Raw genomic sequence first — 24,836 nt, 5'->3', positions numbered from 1 at the left:
AAAAAAGAGAACTTAAAGTGGCATCTCTGTTATGACAATTTCTCAAAATCAAAGATTTCCCTGCATAAGGCTAAAATGATACTGAGAACTCACTGCATTTACCTCAGTCTTTATCAAGGAAGGCTTCCTTAGAATACCTGAACACAGGGAGATTAGCTGAAATGGAGTTTTGTTTAGCATGCAAATGGAAATTTGTGAAACTGAATTATATTCATAGATTGCTTAAATATACAAATGTCTAAACATAGCTTTGGATAAAATAATGAAGAAGTGAAAGAGAAATAAATATTTGATTAAACACATTAAGGATTCTGAAGCATGGCTGTATCTGGTTTTATGAATGTATTAAGGTAGGCTCTGAATGGTAATTATTAATCTGTATTCGTAAGAAGGCACAACTGTATAGAGTGTGAATGTACATTAACAATAAAAAAGACTGTATTTCAACGAAAGTTGGTCTTGTAATGTGTCAAACTCACTTTCAAGATGGAAAAAATCTGAGCATACCAGTTTCCAAAGAAAAAACCCTGAATGAATAAAAAAATAATCACACATTTAATAACAGTAAAAGTGCTCTTTCAAAGGATTTTCCAAAGGAAAAAAAAGAACAGATTTGGTAAGAGGAAGACAAATTTTATTAATTAAACATACGGCTTGCAATTTAATTAATTTAGTTGTAATGAAAAAAATTATTTTTATTGAAAAATAGTACTTATTTGGAAATATAAAGATAATGCTACTGCCATGAAATTAAAAAGCAAACTATACACTTTACATTTTTATTTGAAACTCCCTAAAAATATAGGTATAGCTAAAAATGAGATAGACTTAACTCTAAATTTGATCATCAGTACAAGGATATTGGCATATAAAGAGGCAAAAGATCCATTACATCCACCTACACAAATAAGAATTTGCCTTTTTGTCAACAGAGGAAAACACTGGATTTTAAATTGATTTTGGTAAAAAGTACATCTGTATATATGTGTGTATATTTATGTAAAATTATATATTTAAGTTTCATTTAAAATTCCAGTTTCATTCTATGTTTTTCTTCTACAGTTAAGCGTCTATGTGAAATCACTCAAATGTTTCTATTCAAGCTAGTGTAGTAGTACAGCTATAAATACAGAAAACAGCAAGGTTATATCATACTTTATTATATTGTTATTTTCAGCAGGCATGATCAGAGTAAGAGGCTGGCAACAGGAAGTTTCTGTGTTCCAGTCCTGATTGTATCACTGAGTCAATATGTCATTCATTCCCTTGTGTTCCTGTCAACCAGTTGTAAAATGTGTGAGAACATATTCTGCACTTTTTTTCTGAAGTGTTTTCTAAATTTAATCTGATATTTTTCTGTGCGGTGTCAAGATGATGTTAGTTTGCCCTTCTTTAGGAAAAAAAACCAATACACAATTAAACGTGCTGGCAAAATCCATGTTCATACATTACATGCCTACAAATTCTGTCAATAAGCATACAGACCTATAGCTGTATATAAAACCCCCTTGCTCATAATTACATCCTATGGATAATTATTATGCATTCAATACATGTGAATTTAAGTAATTTTTATCGGCCTATGCTAAGCAAAAGTTTTTGGTTATGGAAGATTCTCAACTAAACATCTGAATTAGTATTTAACTTCACTGATGGAAACAATTAAGAGAAATGCTAAAATATTTCTCACCAGCAATATGTACAGTGAAAATATCTCCAAGTTTCTTTTGCTGATCCAGTAAGAATTTGAAAGCATCTTTTCTAAAAAGCAAAGCCATCCCAAGGTAAGGAATCCAGCCATTTATTAGTGGGGGCTCTCCAGTCTTCCTGTTAAAGACAGAAAAAATAATAATCAGGAATTAACTTTGCCATGAGGGCAACTCATCTTTATATCTATGTATATATTACACTTAGTCCCACCATTTACATATATAATTCTTGCAGTGTATAATATGTTGTACAGAAAGTTCTTCAGATATGATGGCAGGTTAAATCTAATCACACCTCTGAGCACAGAAGGCTCTGTGTGGTGATTAGGAAAAATAAGTGAGAGAAATTGAGATGCATTTAACTACAGGTCGTCCAGTTATTACCATCAAGTTATGAACACAGAAAAATGACATTCGGTAGAAAATCTCCCAGCAAAGAGTTGTCTCATTTTCAATATTTGGCGTGTCAGAGGAAGATGTATCGGAAGGCAATTATGACAGATTTAGGTAAATAGGACGCTGACATACCACACAAAACAACTACCCTTACAGATAAGGTTTTAAGAATTTCAGTTTGCCAGCACACAGAACAGCTACTATTCTAACTAAATATCTTTAAAATACAGAATAATAATAGAGGCTGAACATTTACCACAATAAATCTTAGCCTCTGAGTATTTATAGTCTCCTGAGCTAGAAACGTGTATTAACAGTTTAACATGAAATTCTAGATAATGATATTTACATCCTAGTCTAAAAAAGCAGCTATGGTGTATTAGTTATGTTTATGGAATAGTATAAAATACCTTTTAAGAATCGAATAAGTTACATTTTTCATTAAAAAGGAAAAAAGATTTCCACACTGTCCTATTCCTGACTGCAAGTAAATGTCTCTCCTTCATGTGGGTCTTTAGTTGCTTGAATCTGATTTACAACAAAGAAACATAAAGCGTGGTTGCTCTGGAAAGGATTAAAACAAATATTCGTGAACAACTCTGCTGCTACATCCCATCTGTGAAGGTGACTTATACTACATGCAGAACAACTCATTCTGATTAAACACAAGATATTTACTAGCTTGGATCTAATCAAAGATCAAGGGATCACAAGCTTTACTACTATCATACACAGCATGGATTTTTATGTAGCTGGATTAACCCTATCATAGTCACATTCTCCCTTGAACTGCGGTAACAGAAATGAAAAAAAAAAAAAAAAAGGTAAACATGATATGCTGTATTTACATTTTTTATATTCCTAATTAAAACTTTCCGAGCAAGAAATTACGAGCCAGAGATTTATCCTCTTTCTTTTAAAAGTTGCTATGGATTTAATTTACAGATAAACAGATGTGGCCAAACCAAGCTGCAGATCTCAATCTCTTTCTGTTTAACTGACTACTAATTCTGAACATTAGTTTTCAAGAACATTCTTTTGCCCTCTGGAAAAGCAGTAAACCTTCTGGTCCAAACCCGACAATCTCATAGCCGACACATTTGCTCTGGCTTTTTTGTTTCTTTGGTTTTGTGGCTTTGGGATTTTGTTTGTTTGTTTGTTTTGAGGTGGTTTTTTTTTTTATTTTGTGGAGAAGATAAAGCTCCTCTTTTTTCAGTACCTCCCATAAACCATCAAATTACCCATCCTAGTGGTCAAATAACATATTTACTCAAGTGGTCCAGAAAACTCTGTAATGGTTAATTCTGTATTAAATGAATACAAGAAAAGAACTAATCTGAGATTACACGAGAGGGATCACCAACCCTGGAATTGTAACAGCCAACTCGATACCCTCAATTATCCCCTCCAAACCCATAAAGAATCTGGATGATTTACCCATTTCCCAGCCCTCCAGACTATAAAGTCCTGAGAGCGGCTGCCTTTCACTTCCCGGGCTGGACACTACGCCTCGTAAGTAGCATCCTGACAAATATTTAGATAGGCTTTTTGTCATCTTCTAATTGAATGCATCTAATTTCATCCTCCATGTTCTGTCATTCGGTCAGAAGCTGTATTCTTCACAAGCTCTCCACTGGGTAAAAAGAAGGCAGCTCAGAAATCCAGGGGAAAATTAACTTAATGCTCCAAGTCTGTGGGATCACATCAGGGAGACATTTTGCTATCGCAAAGACGTGAGGGTCATCGTTCGCTTCAGACATGTTTAGCTCAGCAGCAATAAGCTTAACACTGTTAAACACCGTGTCAAGGCTACGCGGCTTTCAGAGGAAAATATAACACCAGTTCAACTTACGACCCACAGCAGACTGATAACAGAAATGTGTCTTCATTTCTAGCTTTCCTTCTCTTTGGAAGATGGAGGTCATCTCTATGACTTATTGATGTCTGCTAACACACAGCAAAGAAAAGAGTGCTGGGTGTATTTTAGTGCCTCTCAAAACACAATGCTTCACTGCACTAACTTTTAAGCAGTGCAGCGCAGCTCACCCTGGCTTCCTGAAGGATTCTCACCCACATCCTGGGTGCCTCCAGAAGTTCTCATCAGCTTCAGATGCTACACTGAATGATTAAAAAAGCCCACAGAGACTTTTACTGGTTAATTGATTTGTTTATGAACTTGGACACCAGACACACACTTCACAGCCATTGTAAAATTTGATAATTAGGCAAATATTACAAATGTTTCTTTTTTTCATGAAACTATATATTGTTGTACTAAATCTAAAATCTAAAAATTAGCTAAGAAATATAGAAGAGCAATATGAAGAGTTTTGATGGCAATTTAAGATTGCAACTTTTTTTAACTGAAGCATTCAGAACATCTTACCAGATTACATTTTATTCAGACCTAGTGTAATTGCTTAAATTCTAATTCACGTAACATACCTTGTAATATTCCCAGGCCTTTTTGCTCCACATGCCTATGTTTTTTACAGATTGGGCTAATTTTGCTTATATGCAGGGATATCTTTACTTATCTGAGAAGCTTCTGTGAAGTCAGTAAGACTTAACAGACAAATTTCTCACACATGTGAGTGAATTTTACAAATAAAGCATCAGCAACATGTCCAATGCAATCTATAAGTAGACGGATCAGTTACAAAGTGGAGGGAAAGCAACATAGTTGTATCATCCATCATTGTTAAATGGATAATTTCAAATGGCATTATACAAAAATCAGCCGGCTACAAATACAGTCCATAAATAGAAAGAACAGACTCTGATAACTGTATTTTTTCTTTGCTTTCACAGTGAAAAGATACTTTCATGTTAGCAAGTAATAAAGTTGCAATGTCTACTCCATCAAAGAAGCAAAGTTTTAGAGTTTGTTTAGTTTTCTTAAGGTGATATTTTTCAGCTCACCCAAAACACAGAGGTCACTGACTCAGGTGTGATTATTTAGCTACTAAGGTAAGGCAGTATTAAAAAATGTGGATATCTTACCTATGCCTCATTTATGCTAAGCAGCAGTGATACAATAAAGCAGGAGAAAAATGGGCTGCAACATAAATCATGTGAAAAATAGATTAAAAATATTTTTTTAAGAAATTCAAGGTCTCTAAACACTATGTTTTCAATTAGTGAAAGGGAATTATTTCAAAAACCCAAATAAGATCATTTGTTAAGCTCTCTGAACATTAACATTTTTTTTATTCAATTACAGAGAAAACACCCTTAAGATTCACAAGAAAACAGACTTTGGCAGCATTACATCTTATAGAAGTGTTATTGCTTTACAAAAGCACACAAGACTATTCTTTTGCTGGTTACACCATTTCAACATCACTGCAGTGTAGGGCATTGGATCAGTGTAAATGAGACGAGAATCCTTCTCATTTCACTGGTTATTTGTATTCCAAAGGAGCAGATGCCTTCCAAATTATGCAAAAATCCACAGCGCATCTCGTACTATAGCAGATGAACAGGTTAATTTTTCTCTTTGCACATAATAAATCATAAGTGCTTTAACACCCATAGTCGCATTTCATGAACATAAACCTTCTGTTTAATAATGTCTGTTTACAACTAGAATCAGACATACAGTAATCTCTTGCCTGGGATAAACATTAATCCAGATCTGTCTAGAAAAATTATACAATTCATTACCATAAGTAATCTCTATTGTGCCCTGTGCTTAACCTTCATCTTTTTTCCTGTCCTATAATCTTGCAAATCCACTGGTGGTGTATGATTGGCATCTGGTGTTAACACAGCCTTCACTGCACACAGCACAGCTGAAAAAGCCCTATGTGAACATGTCACTCTGCAGGGTACCGCTGGTTCAGCTGACCGCTTCTCAACAACTTTCACCAAAGGGTGAATAAAACTCACAAGCCGGGGAGAAAAGGGTCTAACAGTATCATTTGCCACAGAGGGGTCATTTTCACTTTCCAAGCCATTGTCACCATCCACAAACATTAAAGGTATCGGTCTGATTTTCCTATAGCATCTGTGGTCAAACACCACATACCACATCCAAGCTGGAACACTCCGTGCTGGAGGACTTTAAGGAATGGAAATGGATAGGTACAGAAGGAGAACAAAAGCTATTATGGACATGTCAAAGCAGTTTGAGATTATTCACAGGCTCGATCACAATATTTAAGCAACAAGACATGACAGACAGTGTCTTTCCAGGAGCTTATGAACACTCTTAACTGTGAGGAAAAGAATGAGGCCAAAGGCTTCAATCCCAAGAAAGGTAATCCCCAGAAACGTGGTGTCTGGAGTGTCGTCTTGTATTATGAGAGAGAGAACAAAAGAAACTTAGGACAGGAGAAAGCCAGTAAGTCTACCTTCCTGTATTTTTAATTTAGCAGTAAGTTTCCCCCTCAGACCTGCTCAGAACATTAGGTATTTTGTATCTATGAGGACAGAAGAAAATACTATCTTCCCACATTTTCCCACAACACATTTTTTTTGATAATTGTCAAATTTTGCATGCCTTAAATACCCCATCCAGATTATCTGCCTCAGTGATCTCCTAGAGCTCCAGTTTCCAGGCTCAATACATGCAGTATGAAAAAGTGTTCCCTGCAGAAGAAGCCAGAGGACAGTTTTAGCAATATACAGCCTTCTACCTTTGAATTCTCAGCTTACATACCTCCTACGGAGGTACGGACCAGATGCCACTCCTATCTGATCACTATTTGGAGGCTTACAGGGCGTAAATGGATGCATCAGGCCAAGTCTTGACAGACAGATGCAGACATGGATTGACTCGGTGAAGAAGAAACAAGAGCCTCAGAATGGAAAAACCTCACACTGCTGCCTGCCACCTATACATTTGCCTAATAAACTGGATCACTCATAAAACAAACCTCAGGAAAAAGTAGCAGATGCACTTTTGAGCATACCAAGGAGAGAAGAGTTTATCTATGCTCCCAAAAAGAGCAGTACAGCAAAGACAGAGTCTAGTGGTATTGTGAAACAAACTGGAAGAAATGGTGATGAAAAAACCCCAACCAGCCAGTGAATTTTTACAGTGATTTTTTACAGAAAAATGCAATCCTTTTGTTGAAAGTTTTTCATGTCAAGAACTTCTGGGATTTTAATAAAAAGATTTTTTTTTTTTTCTGTAAAAGCATACAAGTTTTTTTTGGTAGGATCTCTAACCTGTGTTGTGATCCGTTCAACACAGCAGCACTTTCTTTTTCTCTCTTCCAGTAATTTCATTTGGGTCATCCCCAAATATCCAAAAAACACTGATGCTCAACAACTCATTCAATAGCCCTGAAATATTGCTCTCTAGGAGATCTTACTCCTTTGCAGTTTTTCAGGCTAAATTATCTCAACAATTGTAGGTTGACATTGTACGTACCAACTTTTTACACTTCAGACTTGTGTGTTGAAGGACACATGCATAAATTCAACCACTACCTGTAGTGACTGGTTGGGATATTGCCTAAAAAGCCAAAAGGCAAGTAAGTACCATTGTGGAAAAGTAATCTGAACAGTTTTAAAATATAAACCCACTGAAAAAGCCCTTTTGACTCAGATTTTATTAGAGGCTGAAAATTCCCAGAGAGGTCCTACACAAAATGTAATGTAAAGTTTCATAACAGCTGGGGCAGGAGTTACAGCAGAAACAAGACCTGACCAATGTGGCAATAATTCAGCAATACTAAGAATCAATATAAATTTAGTGCTTACGGCTGCACCCTTGAAATCCTACTTTGTTTCTGCTCTGGGTGAGAACAGTGAGAGCAGCCATGACTACTCAAGACTGCTCCTGACTAAGCCCAAGGTTATTCTATCTCATTTCACATTTGAGATCACTTGTCCAGCCCAGGGCTTTTCCTTTCTTAATTCAGCTTTAATCAAAGAAAAATAGGCTAGGAAGGGATGACAAGATGTTACTTATACCATGCCTTGTATCCCAGGTAGGGTGCTGTGCACCTGTATCTTCCCTCATATTTGTCTATGCTGTTCTTGAAGATACCCAGTAACAGAGTCTCTACAGTCTCCCCCAGCAATCTGTCCTTATTATCAGAAAGTTTCTCCTTACATCTAACATCTATCTTCATGTCGTACCTCAAGCCCACTGCTTCTCATTCTGCCTGCAAAGGATAAAAGAATCAATTATTTCCTTCACTTCTGCAGGAGCACTTAATGTATTTAAAGGTACTGATCATGTTTTCCCTTACTCTTCTTTAGGTTAAACAGCCTCAACTTCTTCCAGTATTTCCTCATACCTATTTTTGAGACCTCTACATACTTAATGTCACTCCTTTCTTGATTTTCTAATGTTAGCCCACACTTTCCTCTATGGCAGTGTCCTGCACTGAGCGCACCAGAGCAATTACCTCTTCCATCTTGAGGGCGACACTCCTGGCTTTGCCTCCCAGCACAACCTCGGCTTTCTGTGCAAAGTCACTGCCGTGTTGATAAAAATCCATCTTGGGAACCATTACAGCCCTCAGCCTATTTCCAGAGAAAAGATCGTGCTCCTGTCCAGATGCTGTTGATTAGTCCTCTGTGTTTTCCAGTTCGCCATTTGGAACACTAATCCCTCTTCTGCAGACTTGCAGCCGCTCCTTTTTTGGTATTATCCACAAAAATAAACATTTTTTTCTCCTGTATTCATAATAGAAGGATGGGATCAGAAAATGGAAGTCCACCAGTATTCCCTTTTACCACTATCAGGAACATATTTATGCTGCATATTAACTGACTTTACCTAAGAGAACCCAATGACTCTCGCCTAATATTCATCTCTTTCATAAGCCATTTCTGCACTTCAATATACTGCCTTGCTGCAACACATGTTAAAACTGTACGCAGTAAGTAGCTCATAGTAGGAAATCATATTAACCGCCTGGCCTAGAAATGACAAGTAAAGTGTGGATAAGAATGTCAGCACTCCCCACAGAAATGTATTCAAACAGGCAGAAATCGTTCCTTACGTAATAAAGAGCAAACAAATAAATTCAGGAAATCTCAGAAACAGTGATGGGACATTATCATGTTTAAAAAACCCTGGTAACAAGGAAAGAGAGGAGAATGTTAGATGGAAAGATATTGCCACTTCTGTGTGCAGGTGTGCAGTAACTGTATTTTGTATGTAGTATATAATTTCAGAAGTAAAAAAAAATTATAAAAATATTATTTCCTATAAAACTGTATGAATGCTAAAAAAATGCAGATGTCCATCAGAACAAAAAGGGTAAAGAAAATAGACTTTTCATTTCATGTAACTGAGCTGTCCAAAAGTTTGGTATCTTGGTTAAGGTGGACATCTTTTAAGTTCTCTATAACCACTAGAGAGAAAAGGAGTGAAAGGGCTTTTTGGAAGGACTGGTCTTTATTAATGATACAGATAAGTTAAGAGTTGCTCACTCAGATAGACAGCGAGGATGACTCCCTTGCATTTCCCTAGTTGTCATGTCTTCCCACATTTGTTTTTTTTATGTCAGTTTTCCCGGCCCACTCATCTGCAAACTTTTTTCTCCTTCTCATGATCCCTCTGTGTACTTCCAGCCTGGCTGCCCATCCCTCTTGGGATGTGTCCATGGACCTGCCACCACCATTGAGCCCCTTCGCTCACTCACTGTTAACTTTCTTCTCAAACCAAGCTCCTGTTCAGATCTGGGGAGCCTCTGCTTTAATCTTCTGCAACATAGTCTTAGTCCAAATATTGTCCACTAGGTTTCACTTCCAGTTCATTCTCCGTCAAATCCCTTCTTGAATCCTCACCACCGCTGTCACCACTGTGGACCACATACATACTGCACTGGCACAGAGGATGCACAAGGCTGCTGGTGGGTCTTGCCCAGTTTCCCCACCATGCTCTCCTGTCTGTCTATACTCATCTGTTGTCACCTGTCTTGAAGATAAGAACAGCTTCTCTACAGTGTATGTCTACACTGTTCATTGCAAAATTGATCTCTGTTTGTGAGATTGACTAGTATTGATCAAATCACTCCCCCTCTCCATTTCCCCTTCCAGGGAGTATTAGCCATTTTCAAGAAGTGGGCACAATTCACATGGAATGCATAGCTCTGTGTGTGTACATGCATTTATGCACAGATTATGTGATTATAAGCATACTTATTTCTATATATGCATATATGCAAACAGAGTAATTTCACCATGGGAAAGATTGAGTAGTGTGGCAATTTTTTTTTAATGGTAACACAAACTTTTAGTTTTATTGCAGTATTTCATTTTATTGCTGTAAAATTCTGATGTTACAGCCATGGTGGTATTGTATCAGCACCACCCTTTTGACCCGAGTGCATTATATACTGTTATAGGGCAATAACAGAACACCGCAGAAACCTGTTCTCTCCCTTGCTCTGTCTACCATGCACAGGATTTTCAAATACCAGCAGCCCACTCCTGATTTATGGAGGTAATTAGTTTAATGAGAAAAACGGGGCCACTCACTCTGTCTTAAAATCTGCATGCACATAGCTTTAGATGGATAAAATATTCTGCATTTTATCTTTAAAAAAGGATGCAACACAGCTATGAAGTTTTCAATTAATGATTTTGTGACTCCCACAGTTATGGCCATGCATTCCCCAAGTGGAAGCACAGAAGAACATGGCGATCTGCAAGCAATTTCCCTCCTCTCCCCCAAGAGCTTCGTATGTCAGACATTTCATGAATCGTATCACAGAATGAACAGTCAGGACATACATGTTTTGCTCAAAAATGTATTGAAAAAGTCCAAAGTATAGTCTGAATAGCTGAATAAATATGGAACTACCCCAAGTACCTTACTTAGTTCACTTATTTGTAAATACAGCTTGAAGTTGGAATTGTATACTGAGAGAAGGTGGCTAATCCTGGCACTAATGCATATATCACAGGAAAATAGCAACTGAATATAGTAGAGGTGAACGTTTCAAAAGCCTTAATGTTTGTGAGATGAATATACAATTAGTAGGTCTTCCTCCCTTTCAAATTATTACACATATTTGCTTCCCAGATCCTTGTTTTCCCTCTTTTCCTTCCAGTGCTACTGGAAGTCTATTGCACATATTAAGAGAGTTTTGTAACCAGACTTTCCATTACACATTCATTCTCTCTTGCTTCATCTCCTTGGGCCACCGGCCTATATTAACATATCAGTTTCTCCGTCTGAACTGATTTTGTTCTCTCAGCAGAAACTACAGGTGATTTATTTTAGAAAAATGCATGTTGCAATCTGTGCTCTCAGTCTTTTGCTCCTCACTAGTTGCAACAACTTTCTCTTTTTCTTCCCTCTTCCTAGATGTGCTTCTGTGCTCTTTCCTCACATCCCTCATCTTCCAAAACTCCCCCACTCTGTTTTCCATTTCATTTGTGCCCTTTCTTCTCCTTTTTCCCTGAGCTCTGCTCTGGCTCTGCCCCTGCCTGCAATAGCACACACGGGTCTTTTTCAAGCCAGACTTTCTCATAGTTCATAGCTGGATAAGTACTGTCCCTGCCTTAACAAGCTGCCACAATTAGGGAGCAACAAACCTGATTACTTGCAAATTTATTTTACTAGGGCTGAGTGGTGATACTTTTCACATTACCATGCACATGAGCAGCACCCTTCTATAATTCATGTTACATGCTATGTAACACCAACAGGATGGAGCATCTAGTCTGAAGTGAGCAAATATGAAGTGCAGTATTTTACTGAGCATTCCTGGGTAGGACTAGCCTGAAAGCAGACCTCTCATTATAAGGGAAATTCTGAAGTATCTTAAAACATTTTTATTTTTAAGGATTAAAAAAAAAAAATATTTAAATATATTTCCCACAAAACAGCTGCTCCTCAATTTTATTTAGCAAATATCAGAATGAAGACAGTTGCAGCCTTTCTGTATGCCCACAGCTTTTCCTAGGATGCTGAAAGGACTAACAAGAGGGATGGTTGTGCCCTCTCCTCCCTGGGTGGATTTGTGGAGCAGCCCACAGCCACCCACAACCCATGCAGGCACCCTGCGAGCTGGGCTGTGGGTTGTGCGTCTCACAGGCAATCTCTGTCCAACCTCCCCCTTGGGGTACTCCCATCTGCTTTTCCCTCTCCTGAGCCTAAAAATCTGCTGAGCCCGCAACAGATATAGTATCTATTAATCTAAGAGCTTCAGTGTATTGCCTAAAAACAATAGTCTGATGCTTGGAAAATATATTCCTTCAATTGCTCTGTGGCTGTCCTTAAATATTTATGTAAACTCTATTGTGTTTAAGGGCATAAAGGTTAACTCTAAGTGTAGCTCCCAGCCTTGTATTTGTAGTGAGTCCTCTGGAATGTACAACATCCGTGTTGGTTTTAGGTAACCTAACTAATTTCAGTTTTAGGTAAATCAAGAATACATTTTCATTCTGCAGTCATGGAAAGTAAAATACTATTAACTGAAGATCATAAGATGGAACAGTAACTGGGACATTGTAGATCTGAACATGTTCTAAATCCCTCTGCTGTGAAAGATGAAGTAGAAAATACAAATACAATTCTCAATTTTTTTTAATTAAATTGAGTAAATGTCAACTTGGGGACTGTAATCAGAGACATTACAATTGAAAATGAATACTTGTTTAATTGTTTTCCTAAGTTGTTTCCCACACAAAATAAAACCTGGCTTATAAAAGATCATCTTTCTAAAAAGTCCAAGACTTGCCTGTCCTAGATTTGCTGAAATACATTATCCTTTATTTTTCTTTTAAAAACAGATATTGCCCAATTCCAAAATTTCATATTATTATAGAATTGTTTAGGTTGGAAAAGACCTCTAAGATCACCAAGCGCAGCTGTTAACCCAGCACTGCCAAGTCCACCACCAAAACGTGTATCTAAGTGCCATGTCTACACATATTTTAAATAGCTCCAGGGATGGTGACTCAACCACTTCCCTGGGCAGCCTGTTCCAGTGCCTGACAACCCTTTCAGTGACGAGTTTTTTCCTAATATCCAGTCTAAACCTCCCCTGGCACAACTTGAGGCCATTTCCTCTGGTCCTTTGCCTTGTTACTTGGGAGAAGAGGCTGACACACCCCTTGCTACAACCTCCTTCCAGGTAGCTATAGAGAGCGGTAAGGTCTCCCCTGAACCTCCTTTAATCCAGGCTTTTGGCACATGGGGACGGCCTGCTCCTGCACCTTTAAGATGTCCTTCTTGAAGAATGCCCAGCCTCACTGGACTCCTCTGCCCTCCAGGACTGCCTCCCAAGGGACCCTGTCGGCCAGGCTCCTGACCAGGCCAAAGCCTGCCCTCCAGAAGTCCAAGGCAGCCATTCTGCTGACTCCCCTCCTTACTTCCCCAAGAATCAAAACCTCTATCATTTCGTGATTGCTGTGCCCATGACAGCCTCCAACCACCACATCGCCCACAAGTCCTTCCCTGGTTGCAAACAGCAGGCCCACCAGGGTGCCTTCCCTAGTTGGCTTCCTCACCAGCGGTGTCAGGAAGTTATCTTCCGCACGCTCCAGGAACCTCCTAGACTGTTTCCTCTCTGCTGTATTGTGTTTCCAGCAGACAGCTGGTAAGTTGAAGTCTCCCATGAGAACAATAGCTTACAATCACGAGACTTCCCCCAGCTGCTTATAGTGTATTTCACCTGCCTCTTCACCCTGGTTGGGAGGTCTGTAACAGACTCCCACCCTGATATCTGCCTTGTTGGCCTTTCCCCTGATTCTTACCCATAGACATTCAACCTTACCATCACCACCATTAAGCCCTACGCTATCAAAACAGTCCCTAACATACAGGGTGACCACACTGCCTTTCCTTTGCCTGTCCCTTACAAAGAGTTTTTAGCCATCTACTGCAGCACTCCAGTTGTGCGAGTCATCCCACTATGTTTCTGTGATGGCAACTATATCACAGTTTTCCTGCTGCACGATGGCTTCCAGCTCCTCCTGTTTGTTGCCCATGCTGTGTGCATTGGTGCAGATGCAATTCAGCTGGGCTATTGATCCCACCATGTTTTTGAGGGGAGAAGCCCTAATTCCTATGTGACCATTCTTGGGTGTTTCCATGGTTTCTAACACATCAGTAAGCCTTGTGTCCTTGCTGCCACATGGATCTCCATCCCCTACCTCCACTGAGACTGCAGACTGAAGGACCTAGCTAGCACACCATCCCTGAAACATTGGTGTGCTGTCCCCAGGCTTACCTCTAGTGAGCCTGGGTTTATCCCTTTCCCCCTTCAAACCTAGTTTAAAGCTTTCAGTAAGCCCTGCTGAATCCCGTGCAAAGACCCTTTTCCCCTTTGAGACAGGTGTACCCCATCTGTTGCCAGCAGGCCTGCTGTCATATAAACTGACCCATGATCAAAAACCCCACAATCCTGCTGTGGACACCAGGCTCGGAGCCAGGTATTGAGCTTCTGGCTCATTCTCTTTCCTTCCCCATCATTTCTTGCAACTGGAAGGCTAGAGGAGAACACTACTTGTGCTCCCGATCCCTTAACCAGTCATCCCAAGGCCCTGAAGTCTCTCTTGATTGTCCTTGGACTTCTTGTTGCAACTTCATTGCTGCCTACGTGAAAAATCAATACTGGATAATGGTCTGAGGGCTGTACCCAGGCAGGCAGCTTTCCCTTCACACCTTTACCCTGGCCCCCAGGGAGGCAGCAGACCCACCTGAGTGGGTTTGGTCTGCACACTGGGCTGTCTGTTCCCTTCAGAAGGGAATCTCCTCTGACAACAGCCCACCTTTTTTTCTTTATGGAAGTAGTTCTGATGCAGGGCATAAGCCAGCTTAACCTCAGCAACACCTCCAAGTCAGATGAACTATCGTACTCTATTGTTGGGTTCCACTTGCAGAGCCTCATACCCGTTGTGCACAGGCACCTGGGCTGGTGGGGCAGGCACAGAGAAGATGGCCCGCTGTGCCGGGCAGGAACTTGTCCCACTGTCTCCTATTCCTTCAGTCACTGTGCTCAGCCAGGTGGAGAGAGGATAGAGATTTCTCCATATCATTCATCCTGCCTGCCTGTCCGAGGGAGGGCAGGGGGTGATCCCAGTGGTGCGTCTCTCTCTCACGCTCCCTGATCTCCTCGTGCTCCCCACCCCCCACGGGGCTCTGTCACTAAGTGGGGGCTCCTGTCCCCAGGCACACTCCCACATCTGTGCCCGCTGCTGCGGCTGGTGCTGGTATAAAAGCAGGGCACAGCCGGCAGCCCGGCTCCTGGCTGGCAGCGTGTTGCCATCAGTGCTCTGCCGGGGCAGCTGTGTCAGTTGTGGTGGGTGCAGAGCTGAGAGAGGCCATGGCTCCCTGCTGGGTGGGTACCGCTGCGCCCTGGTTGAGCTGGCAGGGCTTCAGCGCCCCTCCTGCATGCCCTTCTGTGCAACCTGCATTGCCATGCCCTTGTTGCTTGTGCTCCCCAAGGGCTTCTCTTATAGGTGTGGGGGGCTTGGCCACCATTGCCCCTGGCCCTGCCTGGGTCCCATCAGCTGCTGCTGTGCAAGCTGGGGGGTCCTGGTGGGTCTCTCAGCTCCCTCTGAGGTTCTCCTGTTCGGGAACCCGCTGGGCACCATGCTACAGTGCTCCCCTGTTGATGTACAGGGACCGGGGCCACTTGCATCAGCGACCGAGTAATTCCCTACTTAAGTTCAAGGGTAGATCTAAACTCCCTGGTGCAGTTAACCATAATTTCCATTTTACTTAATGTAAGTAAATAATGTAAATTATGTAAGAGGCTTGAATTCGAAAGTTAATAATTTTGTTAAAGCAATGTTCAATATTTTCCAACTAGCTGTTCCAGTGGAGTACTATTACACCTGTTTTAAAGCCCCACGTAATTAAATGCTGATTCCCAAACAACAATTGAAGCAGTTGTCTATACACAGGACACAAAATTCATTGAAGTGTCAAAGCTTCACGAAATCTTAAAAGTTTTAAACATTTCTATTGGGGAGATAATGAGCTTTACAGGTTCTAATGAAAAGAAAGTGGATGCAGCCAGAGAAAGAGACAGAGTTAGGACACCTCATCCATGTTAATATTACTGTGCAAAAATGGATGCAAACTTGGGATCATGGCCAAGTGCCTCATCCATTCATCATTCCCCTTGCTGAAATGCCTCTGAGGCTGGCTATACACCCACTCATCTGGTACAGAAAGCTGTAGGTGTAGGTATTTTAGAGTGCACTCAGGGGTGCTCTCTTGTGTGGTTAGCAAACTGACCTGGCAGCTAGCCCATTTGCACCTCAAATTTTGTCATATAACTGATGCTGAACAGACAGACACAACAGCCCAGATTTCTTCCTAGAAGGACCTCAATGTTGCTTGCCAGTAGATAGTTGGATCTGTAGGAAGTCTGAAAATCCTCTAGCTCAGGTTGCTAGTAAAGTTCATATGAGATGTTGGGTCTTGTGCATGCCCTGGACGTCAGACCCTGTTGGCATAAGCCACCTCAGAGAGATCATTGATGCAGCTTGCAATCTTATTTCCATCTGTATGCCCGAATTCCAACGTATGTAATTCCCATTGTCCCAGTATTTGAATATTTGGAATTCAGTCAGATTCTGCAACTTTTATTTGTTCCAACTGAAGGCCACTGTGTCTTATAAGTACAATGGACTTCCATTATACCAAAGGGTAGATATCAACAGCATCATAAACAGATGGAGAAATGTGCAAAATAAGGACTCACTGAAGTCAACACTAGCCTGACTATTCAGGCTAATGATGAAAAGATTTCATGTTGTGTGCTGCACCGAGAAGAAAGGTATGGGGTATGTCCTGAATTTCATATTAAAATCTACATGTTGTCCTGTTGTTAATGAACAATTGGTGACATCATAGGGATGGAGAGGAGTGCATCAAAGGCATGGCCAAAGGTTGTGCATTGGCCATGCTGAATTTTGTTCTGAGGGTAGGCAGGAATCCTGAGTAACAGGTTTTCCTATCTATAGCTCTACTTTGGTTATAAACTTGAGTTTTTACAGAAGGAATTTAAGTTCTCCATCACAAAAATGGTTCCATTTATATGTTGTATTATGTACCTTTGGCTTTATTATTTTTCAATTAGAAAAAACCCTAAGAAAATGAAGATTAGAAATGAAAGGTTATCAGTAAAAAAATTTAACATTTCAATTTCTAGCACTTGCACCATTCTGATCCAGTGTAGCCTTCTGTTAATGATACATCTGTCATTTTATTGACACCCTTAAACAGCTTTATTCTCTTTTCTAATTAAGAGACAAAGCTGATTATGTCAATCTATGAAATAACATCTGAGTGCTTTTGTTATAATGTAAGAAGCCATGAATATGACTATTGTTATGCTAAAACAAAAAACTTGGGAATTTTAACTGGAAAACCCAAGATAGGAAAATATATAAAGGCTAAATTAAAGCAGATTCTTCCTATTCATGCAAAATGCACGTGATTGTATTATATAATTAAATGAAGATACTGTGTGAAAAATTAATTCACAGTAATAGAAAACATAAAGCAACAATGATACATAATATGCCTGACTAAAATATGTGAGGAGAAATCATCAGATCATAAAATATCTCAAACAAATAAATGACAGACTAAGCCATCAATCCTCAAGGAAAAATTAAGCTATTAAATAAACCAAAATGGTGGCATGTCAGGACATGATTTCAGCTCCATCCTGCTGCTAAATCAAAGATACCTGCTCAGTGGGCTCTCCCATGGAAAGGAATACATTTGGAAATATTCCCTGGTACTGTCCTATGCATTAATTGGGAGTGCAGAGAAAATCCAGTTTTCACCACTTCCCCCAGGCTACCATAAATATTCCTCTGTTTTGTGAACCAGAACTAGCTGCAAAGACTGCTCAACCTAGTGAACTGGTAGGTGTTTTTAAGACAATAGTGTGGATGGGATGAAATGCTCACCATTGTAGGAAGGTCTTTGTGTTTGGATAGACACAGATAAGAGACTGGAACAATCTCCCACATGCCAGCATTAATTGCTGCAATCTGTACTACCTAAAAAGGCCAGGGAGAAGACACAATATCAGATGATCTTCAACAATTTATAATGTTAGCAGTTTTCAGACTCTAAAATAACATGAAACAGTTTTCCCCTCACTTGTGATTAAAGGCAACAGACAGAGGTTATGTGTCTCTTCTGGCAGCACTAGATCTTCAGGACCACTGCCGGTGCTGAAGCTCCTGGCAAGAAAGCACCAAATCTTCTCCAAGGAACTCCACTGATCCTGTGTAAGAGGTTCCTGCTGATGGTACTGGGTGTCCTCAGGACAGAGCTTAAAGTACTGCAGCCTGACACAGCTCTCCTGGCATCAACTGAGCTAAATGAATTTACACTCTGAAGATCCAGTCCTCAGCTGCTGAATGTGTCAACCAGTGCTGACACACATCCAACCAACACATACATCTTTCTTTTTCCTTTAAAAACTTCTGTTGTAAATAATCAGAAGAAGCCAAGCCATTATAAGCTACAGTATCAATGGCATTAAATTTCATTATGGATTTTAGCATTTCTGCTTCCTCACATGCACACCACACCTGTAGTTACAAACTACCATTCTCACACAATTTGCTGGTCAAGGGATCACGTCCCTTTGCCTCAAATAACTAGAGGCAGTGAGTGGCTGTGTCTGTGACCTTCTGTCTCTGTCTTCATGGAGGTTTAGTCAGTGGGGATGGTACCTCCTTACACTTTTACTAAAATAGATCTGGATGTATAAACTGTATCCTTTGCATTGGATGTGCGGGTTATACATATGTTTCTGCATGCCTGCAGAGATATGCAAGATAGGAGATGTCTACTACTTAAAAGGTTCCAGAATGTATGCCCCTTGGCTTGGAAAGCACCATGATCTGCTAAGCCACAAACATTTTGCTCACACTGAAGTAGCAAGATTGGGACATTAATGAAGAATTTGGAAACACATCACTCTTAACTGCAGCTTCCATCACATATAGGATCACCTCAGAGGTGACTGACAACAGCATCAAAACATCCAAATCTAAAATGTAATTATCTGGAGTTAGGATTACTGAACAAGAAATTATTGCTGATATTTGACATTTATATTCTTTGTAATTTTCTTCTTAAAAGAAAAAAAGAAAGGAAAAAATCCAATCACAGTCTCATGTTTTTCTCCCAGTCTGGGATATGCACTTAGTTTATAAGAGCAGGTAGATAAAAAACAATTGAAATCAAGAGCTAGACTCAATGGTATAAATCCATAGCAGCATTAATTTAAATATTGCTATTGCTAGGCCAAATGATGCCGTGTAAAGGATAATACCTGATTAACACTGGTACACTAACAAAACTGACTGTGGCGGTCACAGAATATGAACACCTGCCAACGTGTAGGACCTACATACCAGTCACCATCATGATGAGATTCCTGGAGAAAGAGGACTCTACATAATCTGAAGAACTCTCAAAAAATGCCTTTGAAAAGCAGATTATTGAAAATAAACCCTACCACTGCACCCAGCCATTGCCCAGCCACAGAACTTCTCTTGCCTGTGCTGGGATCAGTTCCCACCAGTCAGCCACTGGACCTCTGCCAGCCATAGCAGAAGCAGAGGTCTTCCAGCAGAACAGGCACCACAGCCGTTTCTATGCTTTCCCTTCTCTTTTCCCCCCATTCCCCCTCACTCCCCTCCCAACAGCTCCTGTGGCTGGGCTAGAGGACATGGCCAAAGGAAGAGAAGTACAGCCAAGACTTTGCTATGCCCCAGCAATCCCTCTCTGCTGTTGCAGGGTCACTGGCAGCCAGAATTATTTAGAGCAGCCTCCAGGCCATTCTAACTTGCAGTGAGGGACTTGACTGACTCATTGCTGCTCCAGGACTGTGGGAATATAAAGCTACCTTAAAGCCATTTTCAGACATCCCTGCTTCTGAGCTGTACTATTTTACCCTTGCCTGTGACTGAAAAAAACCCTGAAAGCACAGGTTGTTTACACATCCTGCAGCTGCAGCAATGGGGTGGTTTCCTTTGCCTTTCTTGTGCCTTCATTTTTTCTGTCTGTTTTGGCTTTACAGATAGCTCTGATAGTGTTCATAGCCCCACAGTCCATCTGAGATAGTGATTCATAGCAGTCTCTGCTCTGTTGATTGGTCTTCAAAAGCTGAGGCTCCTGTCAGCTGCAAGGCTGCAAGAAGACATGCTGCGCTGGAGTACGCTGTCTGCAAACAGGACAAGCGATGTTCTTGTGGTTCACATGCGTGCTGTGCCCATCAGGAATAATTTTGTAATTTAGTGTCCTAATTTTTACAGAATCAAATGAGAGTGATAGTCTAGACAGAAGAGAGATCAACTGTTTCATTTCATTGCTTATCAGCTTTGCGTATATTTTTACTCTGGAGGGACTTCAGTTTAAATTCCTGCATTGATAATCTATTTTGTTAGTGTACAGAAAATATCACACTACATTTATTCTACTAATTTCTGTAGTATTCATGCACTTAATTTATAGCTTCTGTGTTCTCTTCCTTTGTAGATTTGCCATTTTAATTTAATGCTCTTGATTGCATATTTTTCACACTTACCCTCTTTGTCCTCTTCTTCTGTAATACCTTTAACAAATTCAATCTTTTTATAAAAAAGTACTTCCATTTTTTAATATTATTGCTTCTTCTCTATCACCATCTAGATTTTACATTTCATTAAGCAGACAGTTTTAATTTTACTTTTCTCTGACTGTTCCTTTCATTAGACTGTTTCTTGTCTTGACCCTTTAATTTTATTTTTCTCTTCTGCAATTTGCCTTTACCCTGCCTAATCAATGTGCGTCTCTTTTCAAGTGTGGTTTTATTCCCTGTTACTCTCCTTGTGAGTTCTCTTTGTTGCTCAGTGCTGACAGTCTTCTTCCCCATCCCCTGTGAGTGACAGTGACAGCATTTGAGTGGTAGCTGGCAGATTTAGGGACAAGAAGTATCTGTCTGAAAAGATTTTATTTGGTTTTATTTTTATTTTAACTGTAAAATCAGACCTCTCGAATCCTAGAGCACCAGGGGGCATTGTTTCATTTAGAAAATAAAAATTGTCATGATAGCTATTAACTTCCCAACAAGTCCATCGCAATACCAATCAGAGCCAAAGGAAAAAAAATCAAAATGGAGCTATTATGTCAAATGCAGCAGTGAAGGTGGGTTGCAAGTCAAATGTTTTAATGCTTAAAGATGGGTATTATTTTGGAAAGCTGCTCCACAGTGAATCAGAAGCACTGTACCCCTGATCTCCATCCCTGTACATCTCAATATTCAACTATAGCATCCAGGGGGAAATAAGAGATTAGAAGTTACAATGACAGGTCCTAAGCACAAACCGCAATTTAATCAACGGGGAAATAAGAGATTAGAAGTTACAATGACAGGTCCTAAGCACAAACCTGAATTTAATCAACACTGGAAAATATTGACTGAAGTATCTAGAAGGAACAAGCAGTGACAGCCATGGGAAATTACACATAAACATAAAGGAACAGCCTGAACTGCCATTAAAATGAACGGAAATGTAAAGCAGCAGGAGAAAGTGGAGTATCCCCCAGGATCGGGCCCAGTGGTTACATTTTAGTGAAATAATTAATAGGCTATGTTTCATAACCAAGTGCAGGGTAATAACAAATGTAAGTGCAGCTTCACAGCTGGCTAAACTCACAATAGCAACAGGCAACTCTATTACCACTAGTGAAACAATCCTGTTTGCCAAAGAAAAAGAGAAAAACAAGGCAGCAAAACTGTCTACAATTATGAGGGAAATCATCTATGTAACAACTTAACTAATGCCCAGAAGCCGAATGACTCACAGCATTAAGAAAATTAGAAAGGGTGCTCAGTAGTATTATATAATTCAGGACACGTACATTACAATATCGTGGTCTTAACATGCCAGCAACAAATTTAGGCACTATGCAATATATGGCTCCAAACCCTGCAGAACACAAGCAAATGCTTAATTCAACCACACTGTAGAATTAAGTGCACAACTATTTACAGATTACGGATCTAAATGTCCAAAGGTGAGTTTTTCTGTTGTTGTTGAGGTTTTTTGTTGGGTTCAGTTTTATTTCCATGTGATTTGATGCTTGGGTAGCTCGAAGACTTCTTGCTATAAGTGTGTTTATAAGGAAAAGATGACACGTAGCTACCTCTGAACCACCTGCTGCAGGTGATGACCTCCTTATTGAACTGATGGACAGCACTGTGTGAAACATGGACTCCGCCCACAGTGCCAAGTCTTGCTACAGCTCTGCTCGCTCAAGTCATCTTGACTCAAGCCAAGAGCCAGGCCACACAGTGACCTTAAAAGAAAGTAAGAACAAGCTTGATGTAATTCACTTAATCCAGGAATCTGGGACAGTTTCCAAATAAGGGTTAAAAAATGACCCTTTTTTGTTTGAGCCCCATTTCAACTATAACAAGGAGAATCATGGGTTCTCTTGACAAATACCTGCTGAAACCCACAGGAGCTCCTCCCAATCCAGATTTCCCCTTGGTAAAGGCATAGCCCAGGAGATACTGTGTGTGCCACAACATGAAGTCAGCTGGAAGGCAACAGAAATCAGATACCAAGTGCAAAACTTACACAGCAAAGCTCTTACAGAGCAACTATTTAGTAAATCTCCACTTCTTCACGTTGTCTTCAGCTTTTGAGCCTCTGCTGCTCCACATCCCAGTAACAGGGCACAAGCTGGCACATGATACTCTTCCTCTGAACGGCACATTGATTCTCCATATGAAAGAGAATCACACAGCAGACACTTCATGGTTTGCTGCAAAGACTACTTATGATCAGAGAAATATATGTCTGTACACACACAAATAAATCAAAACCCAACATATCAACCACAAAAACTTCCTTTTACCTTTCTATATTTCAGGCAAACTTTTTCCTACTACATGCAACAGATCTGTTTTCTTCATTTTTACTAATAAAGCTCATATTGACCTCTCTCCAAGCATACATTCACATTATATATAAAAACATAACATTATTACACACACCTATACAGAGCTAACTAAGTTCCTGCCATTTTTGTTACTATCAGTTTTGTATTTTACCTACTTGTGCATTATCATTTTACTGTTACCACTGATATGACTTATGCTCGTTTTCTTGTTATATTATAAGCAACCTGTTGAAGTCTAATTGAATATCAGATAAGTAATTGAATCTTGAGCTTCTACTGCCATCTGTAATATTAGCAAAATACTGTAGGTAAATTATAACCATATACCCGATTGGTTAAGAGTTTACAGTCCTTCAAGAAAATGTTCAGCACAACAGCTTGCAGTAACTCTGTGTTATTTTCCATATCTACTATCAACAATATATTTTATCTATTTTCTTGTAAATGAGCTTTTTAAAAATTAAGTGTTTGTGTTTATTGTTTCCTTAGGTTTCCATTAAGGTTTGTTTTGGAAATAGTATGGCCAAGTTTGAAATATAATGTTTACAATTAACAAAAATTAATTCAAAGAATGCTTACTTGCGGAGTTAATGTATTTAAAACACAGGTTAAAGCTCCAAAGGAGGTGGACACAGCATCATTAACCCATCACCTAGATACAAATCTACAAGTGAAATCTGGGAGCATCGTTACAATGTAAAGCCTATGAATACATTTAGGGCAAGTCTTAAAATCTCTAGCTGAAGCATCCTTTCAGGATATATAGAGACAGACCTTCTGTATCTACCCATGAACACAGACCCACATCTTCAAGAACTGCTTGGAAATCTCAACCTAAGCAAGTCTGTAGGGCTGCAGCTACATTACATCTGCCATTTCCTAGGCTGTAATGATAAAGAGAATGTTATTGTTCATTTCAATTTAATGTGTGGATAATACTGTCCCTAGGCACCAACTTTCTACCAAGGAGGTTAGATTATTGTAATATCCACATAATTAATTGCATTATCAATTTTCTTACTTTTTAAACATTTGCTTTTGGTTAGAGAAGATTATTGCATTGCTTCTAAAAATGTCTTTACAATTAATTATCTTTCACTGCAGCAAGCAACTAGGAAATGGATATTAATCATATAAGACTTTCTCAAATTGCTGGGATTATCTAATTTTTAATTACAGGTGGCATAAATGGTTATGAGTCTGGTTGTTTGTGTAGGAAATGTGGCAAAATACTTACAGCCTCTGTAATATGCTGTTTTGTACAGCATTCAGTCCACTTATTTGTTTACATAAAATATTTTATGTTTCCAGTCTGCCTTGGAAAGGCTCTTCAGCCTTCAATATCATCTATGGGAAGTTTCATCACAGAAAACAAACATCAGCCATCAGTTCAACTCTGCCTTACAGCTAGCTAGTGAGTCAGGGATGTCCTCCTAGGGGCTTTAAACAAGTTGTGCTCCCTGCTCCCAGAAAACACAGAGCAATGCCTGCATCTCATTTTAAAGACATCACTGACATATTAAAGGCCCGTGTTCTTAATTAGAAGCTATTTTTGACTCAAGAATGGAGCCGATAATCCCAGTAAAATGCCAGTTTTCTAACCATCAGAACATCCTCAGTCCTGGGTTGGTAGGATGCTCATCTCCCCTGCCCAGCTTGACATTGTGGCTGAGTGGAGGCATGCTTGGTGGTTGCACTGGCTCCATCCATGATGCGCCTGCAACACCCAGTGGTCAGCTAGTGGGTCCCTTCTCTGAGTGAAAGCACAGCAGACACCTTCCCAACCAGCCAGCTGGGCAGAGATGCCTGAGATAATTTCCTGGGAAGGGGAGAAAGAGAAAGGAGAACAGGATGAAGAATGAAACAGTGGTTTT

The 24,836-nt window shown here is 39.8% G+C and overlaps 1 protein-coding gene across 2 annotated transcripts in view; it reads right to left on the bottom strand.

Moving 5' to 3' along the window:
• The window catches only part of LOC101918669 (cytochrome P450 7B1), a 126,154-nt gene that overhangs the window by 20,525 nt on the left and 80,793 nt on the right, over positions 1-24,836 (bottom strand). The window contains exons 1-2 of one of the 2 annotated variants that reach the window (XM_027778477.2): positions 5,109-5,134; positions 1,691-1,827 (exon numbers count right to left, since the gene is read on the bottom strand). In XM_027778477.2, the coding sequence (XP_027634278.1) occupies positions 1,691-1,827; positions 5,109-5,119 (148 nt within the window). In that variant the 5' untranslated portion in view covers positions 5,120-5,134. Of the gene's footprint in view, positions 1-1,690; positions 1,828-5,108; positions 5,135-24,836 lie in introns of those variants that run through there. The other variant, XM_055799227.1, reaches the window with a different exon arrangement.

The sequence above is a fragment of the Falco peregrinus genome, chromosome 3 (genome assembly GCF_023634155.1).
Source record: "Falco peregrinus isolate bFalPer1 chromosome 3, bFalPer1.pri, whole genome shotgun sequence".
NCBI lineage: Eukaryota > Metazoa > Chordata > Aves > Falconiformes > Falconidae > Falco > Falco peregrinus.
The sequence above is the reverse complement of the archived record's forward strand: the minus strand, read 5'-3'. Positions and strand labels throughout refer to the sequence as shown.